The 6,000-nt window shown below is 42.0% G+C and overlaps 1 protein-coding gene across 6 annotated transcripts in view; it reads left to right on the top strand.

Moving 5' to 3' along the window:
• The window catches only part of VPS13D (vacuolar protein sorting 13 homolog D), a 329,312-nt gene that overhangs the window by 78,512 nt on the left and 244,800 nt on the right, over positions 1-6,000 (top strand). For all 6 annotated transcript variants that reach the window (XM_027843937.1, XM_027843939.1, XM_027843934.1 and 3 more), the window contains one exon: positions 3,956-4,166. In XM_027843937.1, the coding sequence (XP_027699738.1) occupies positions 3,956-4,166 (211 nt within the window). The remainder of the gene's footprint in view (positions 1-3,955; positions 4,167-6,000) is intronic.

Below are 6,000 nucleotides of genomic sequence, written 5' to 3'. Positions count from 1 at the left end.
CTTCCTCCCCTCCTTCTTTCCAGCCAGCGAGGCCTCTCTTAATGCTTCTTAGTGCATCCCTTAGATTCCTTGGCTTTCATACCACTCATGATTTCATTGAAGCTTATGAGCTACCAAAACCTCATTGCTTTTTCAGGTACATTTCTAATAGTATCTTCCTAGTGAGGTCCTTCTGAAGCGATTTCCTGAATCTCCCTTGGCAATTTCATCTTATTTGATTTCACAATGCTTTTTAGCCTGCCGAAGATTTTTTGGATCCTGACTTTCTCATGCAGTATTTTTGGTATCCCTACCATCTTTAAGTTATCTGTACGTTCTCATGAGGTTATGGTTATTGCCACCATTTATTCAGAATTTGAGTTGACAAGGCATATGCTAGAGGCTTATTTTTTTTTCCCCAGGAACTTTGTGTCTACAATTCTAATGACTGACACCAGGTGGCAGAAATACTTTTGGCTAACAGAACTTAGGTTGATGATTTAGCTCACAGTAGCTATGTATAAGTAACAGACAGGATAAAGCTTACAATCTTGTTGACTTTGTTTAGTTGTGATTTTTTTTTAAAGAAGTAGAACTCTTTATTAAACATTAAATTAAGTCTAAAAGATGAATTAGACATGTAAAACATAATGGAAATACTATTAGAAACACTACTTAAGAGAAGTAAAAGTGCCCAGCCACAAATGGATGTCCTTTCCATAATCAAGTATCAGTTACTATTTAACTAAATCTATGACACTAGACTTGGTTTTGTTCATCAAGTGAGTTTTGAACCATTTATGATAGCTGCACTTGCTGATGTAGCTCCTGAACAACTCTTGTGCTCATCAGAGTGATTGTTGTTCCTAAACCTCTAATTAGACTAATCATTCTCATTAAACCCAGTGGTCCAAACTAGTCACTCAGTACTACTCTGTGTAGCCAGCTCCAGCTTATCTGCAAACCCTGAAAAAAGTATCCATGAAGCCAGTGTCCCCCAGCATGATTCTTTCACTACATTGGAAATCCTGATCTCCCTTTCTTGATATTTCTGATCGTCTTCCCCCGCTGTGCAGCACAGGTCAAGTTAACATACACACACAGCTGCATTTCTCTACTTTTCTGCTGATAGAAATGACTTTTTTTTTTTAAAGGGCAGACTTTTCTTTTTGAACAGTTTTAAGCATCTCAGAACATACACAATTTATAAATATTTCTCTTCTTGTTTCTCCTTAGCGTGTTTGTAGTTACCATGGTTTTGTTCTCTGCCTGTAGCACCTTTTGTTTTGAATCAAGTTTTGGCTAGTATTTGATATTTTTTCTTCTGTGATAGATTTCCTCTACATAATATAGTAGTCTTCAATATCTTTGAGGAATGAGTTGTTCCATGAAAATAAATTTTTTGTACAACTATATCTTCCCCAAAAAAGGTACATATTTTTATTTTAACCATTTCAGATAGAAATCTTTGAAAAAGTATTACTTTGTTGTCTATTTAAACAGAGGATGTTATACATGATTTGATTTTTTGTTTTTTGCTGCCTAGGAACCATTATTATGAACATGAAGTTATAATGCTGGGCTGTCATTTGGTGAAGCTGTCTTCTGGCTATTGCAGGGTTTTAAGTTTGTGTCTAGACTCCTTGGCTTTTTTTGAATTTTTTAAAATTCATTTATTCATTTGTTTGTTTAACTTTTCAATTCAGATCAAGGTTTTTATTTATTCATTTCTGACATTAAGAAAAATTCTTTGATAACATCTTTGGTCCAAGATTCTTGCCATACTCCTTAACAAGGCACCAGCAGTCAAACAGCTCATGAGGCTTTTCCTCTCTGTCAGTTCTGCAGAGACCTTCACTCAGTTTCTTATTGTCCTGATCAAGGTGATTTGCTGCTTAACATGCAAGACCTCAACCAGCTTGACATCATAATCTTTCACAAGTAGAAGCAGAAACCTTGGCGTTGGAAGTGTTCAAGTCTTGGGAAGTGTCACCAGTTGCGTGAAGTGGGCCACTGTGGAGTAACGTTCATGGTAGTTCCCCTTCTGCTAGCAGTGCCTCCCTGGCAGGGGCTCCTGGTTAAAGTGGAACCTGGGTGCACCATCAGCCTCTGACTTCCACTCAGCTCTTCTGTGACTGGCAGAGAATTGTCCTCTGGTCAGAGTGTCTTTGACTCTTCCTTCCTCCATCATCTGTCAGATGGTACTTTTTGGTGGCATGTCTTTGCCCCTAGGCCTGATGGCCCTCTGTTTGCTGCCTTCATCTCCTGTGGACTAGGAAGCCAGATGACTAAGATGGTTAGGATTATACGTGGAGTCTGTGTGTGAGTAAAAGTGGACGCACTCAGATTGAGGAGGGCTTGAGGTGCTCTTCAACGACTGAAGTGGCTGAGCTTGACCCACGTGGACTCTGTGACAGGTGTTTTGTCTGCTCAGAGACCTTACTCCTATGCTGCTTCTTGGCTGGAGAGTGGAGTTCACCAGGGAAGCAGTTTGAGGGCAGTGGTCACGAGTGTCATGAAATAAGAGAATGAGAGAAGGAATGCTTAGGCTATGTTCACGGGCAGGGCAGCGGGAGATTGGTGTCAGCTTAAGGAGGGAGCTTGGACCTGTAAGACTGTAGGACTTTAGACTGGGGACTGAGTGAGGCTTTGGAATAGCTTTTATTGAATAACTTTAAGGAAAAGATGAGAACTTCTCGATTTGGATTAAATGCACTCTTTTCTAGGAATAGATCAATAGACTACTCCTGAAAAATGCCTTTTAGCCCTCAGATTGAGGGAAAAGTGACTTATGAGCACTCTGACCTTGTACCTTGTTGAGAGTTTGTTTCAGAGTTAGGTGGATCCCTGGATAAAGCACTGGGCCAGGACTGAGGAAGATCTGACCTTTACTAGCTATGAGACCCTGGGCAAGTCACTTAATCTCTGCTTGCCTCCGTTTCCTCAATTGTAAAATGGGGATAATAATAGCACCTACTTCCCAGGTCAAAGGAGATCATACTTGTAAAGTGCTTGGCACATAGTAGGCACTTAATAAACGCTTGTTCCCTCCCTCTTATCCTCCCTTCCTGCTTCCCTCTGTGACACCTGTCACAGAGTCCACGTGGGTCAAGCTCAGCCACTTCAGTCGTTGAAGAGCACCTCAAGCCCTCCTCAATCTGAGTGCGTCCACTTTTACTCACACACAGACTCCACGTATAATTCTAACCATCTTAGTCATCTGGCTTCCTAGTCCACAGTAGATGGAGGCAGCAAACAGAGGGCCATCAGGCCTAGGGGCAAAGACATGCCACCAAAAAGTACCATCTGACAGATGATGGAGGAAGGAAGAGTCAAAAACACTCTGAGCTTCCACCCAGTGTTTCTCCATCTGTTCTTTGAGGCTGAGTAGGACAAATCTAATTTCTCTTCCACATCATAGCCCATAAATTATTTGAAGACAATTTCTGCATCCCCTATGGAGCCTATTCTTCTGTGGGACAAACATCCCGAACCCTTGATGGCATAGTATTTCCTTACCATCTCGGCCCCCTCCTCCGTACTGCTTCTAATACGGGGATTCAGTTCTGGTTTGACCAGGGTAGGGCAGAACAGGACTTTCACTTTCCTTCTTCTTGACACTGACCATGATGAGTTTCCTCATTCCTTCCAGACTAGAAGTCTTCAAGAAGAGGCTGTATGGCTACTTGGTGGGGATGTTGAGTGGGGTTACTTGGGTTTGGGGTAAGATGGACAATATCTGAGGTTTCTTATTCTGACATTCTCTGGTTCTATACAAAGATCGTTGCCTGGGCAGGGTACCTGGCGGGGAGTCATAGTGTAGGACCCTGGATACCTGAGTGAGCAGAGAGGAAAGTTCCAACAGTGGAGCGAGAGGTGAAAGGGCACCAAAGGACAACCAGACTTCTCTTGGACAGTCTTTCCCAGACAAGAGTCCAGGGTTTCTAATCCGATCACTCTCTTTGGCACTTTGCAGAAGATTATGTTTGCCTGCTGGACTGTATTGTTGTGGACCTGCAGGACATGGACATCTTTGCTGCTGAGAGACAGCCCCGGGAATATTCTAAGGCATCGGAGAATACCAGTGGTGATCTGACCTTCCCATCCTATTCTGTCAGACAGACGGGTGGAAGCCTCCTAACTGAGCCCTGTAGACTGAAATTGCAGGTGGAAAGGAATTTGGACAAGTGAGTTTTTAATATCCAAGTAACTGTCTTTTGTAAGCAGAGACTGAATTCAGTGAAATAAGCCCTGCAGAACACTGGAGGGCCCAGGGGCCCTCAGGAGCAGTCCCTGGCAGCATAGCTCCTAGAGAGAAAAGATGTGGAGGGGCAACTAGGTGGCGCAGTGGATGTAGCACTGGCCCTGAAGTCAGGAGGACCTGAGTTCAAATCCGACCTCAGACCAAACACTTGACACTTACTAGATGTGTGACCCTGAGCAAGTCACTTAACCCCAATTGCCTAAAAATTAAAAAATAAAAAAAGAAAGAAAGAAAGAAAGAAAAGATGTGGAGTCAGGAGAGACCCAGGTGCCGAGCCTGCTGTGGACACTTATTCACTGGCTAACTGGGAATAGGTCACTTCACCTATTCTGAGCCTTAGTTTTTTCATCTCTTGGATGGGGATAATAATGCCTACTGTAGCTTCCTCCTAAGGTTGTGTGAGGATCAAATAAGATAATGGCTATAAATTACTTCCTACAGCGTTATGTCCTCAGGTACTCAGATGGCCCTGTGATCTCACTGATTGAGGAGCCTGGGGATGCCAAGCCCAGCCCACCAGGCCTGCCCTATGGAAATGGCCTATATAATGGCAGCTGTTACTTTTGTTATTATTCTTTATTAATTATTTATCCTAAATGGTTATTTCACTAAGTTCATTCAGTTCAGCAATCTGAAAGCCTTCCACAAGGAGCAGTGAGCTAACCTCACATAATTTTCATTGATCTTCAAATGATCAGGCAAGGATTTTCAAACTGCTAAGGACGGGCTCCGTTGTGTTCCATGTGTCTGAGCTGCTGCTTGAGACTGCAATCTTGATAAAGAGCAGCCACATGTGTACCTTGGACTTAGGTGAGGGATTGGGATGACTTTGAAATAATGAGACTGATTTTTGGGTGTGATTTAATGACAACCGGTCTCATTACTTTATTCTTGTACCATTTCCAACTTAAAGTAGTTAACATGCTCCTGATACTACTTTTTTTTCTGTCTGGCTATTTTGTTATGAAATGGCTGACTGTTACCATCGTGGAGGAAAGAACCTGGAACTGTCATTCAGAAAACCTGAATTTTATTCCCAGATCTGCCACTGACTAGCTGAATGGCCTTGGCCAAGTCACTTCTCCTTGAGAGCAGAACTTCAGTGTTAAAAGGGCCTTCTTTCAGAGTCCATCTATTCCAGCCCATCACACCTTAATGAGAATTTTTTTCAACACATGATCATCCAGCCTTTACTTGAAGATGTCTAATGAGGAGGGAATTCACGCCCCCCCCCCCCCAAGGTGGAACACACCACTTTTCAACAACTTTTGTTGTTATAAAGTTTATCTTTTAGACTGGGCCTAAATAAAACTTCTAATCATTGCTCTTTGTTCTGCTATCTGGAGTATGAGAAATGGATGGCTGAGAGAATAGTATGGCCATTAACAGAAATAGGGAAAATCGGGAGGAGGAGGAGCTGTTTTTGTAGCATGGTCTTAGACACGTTGCTTTGTCCATTGAGCAGAAGAAAAAGCATCCTGGAGTGCAGGAGAGATATGGAATAGAATAGAATGAAAAGCATTTATTTACATAATTTAGACATAGAGGGTGATACCATAAGCAAATTAGGAGAGCAAGGAACATTTTACCTGTCAGATCTGTGGAGGAAGAATTTATAACCAAACAAGAGATAGAGAACGTTATGAAGCGCAAAATGGATAATTTTGATTAATTTAAATTAAAAAAGTTTTTTGCACAAACAAAACCAATTCAACCAAGATTAGAAAGAAAGCAGAAAGATGGGAAACAATTTTTAC

Source organism: Vombatus ursinus, unplaced genomic scaffold (genome assembly GCF_900497805.2).
Source record: "Vombatus ursinus unplaced genomic scaffold, bare-nosed wombat genome assembly UNPS02014932.1, whole genome shotgun sequence".
NCBI classification, from domain to species: Eukaryota; Metazoa; Chordata; class Mammalia; order Diprotodontia; family Vombatidae; genus Vombatus; species Vombatus ursinus.
The sequence above is the reverse complement of the archived record's forward strand: the minus strand, read 5'-3'. Positions and strand labels throughout refer to the sequence as shown.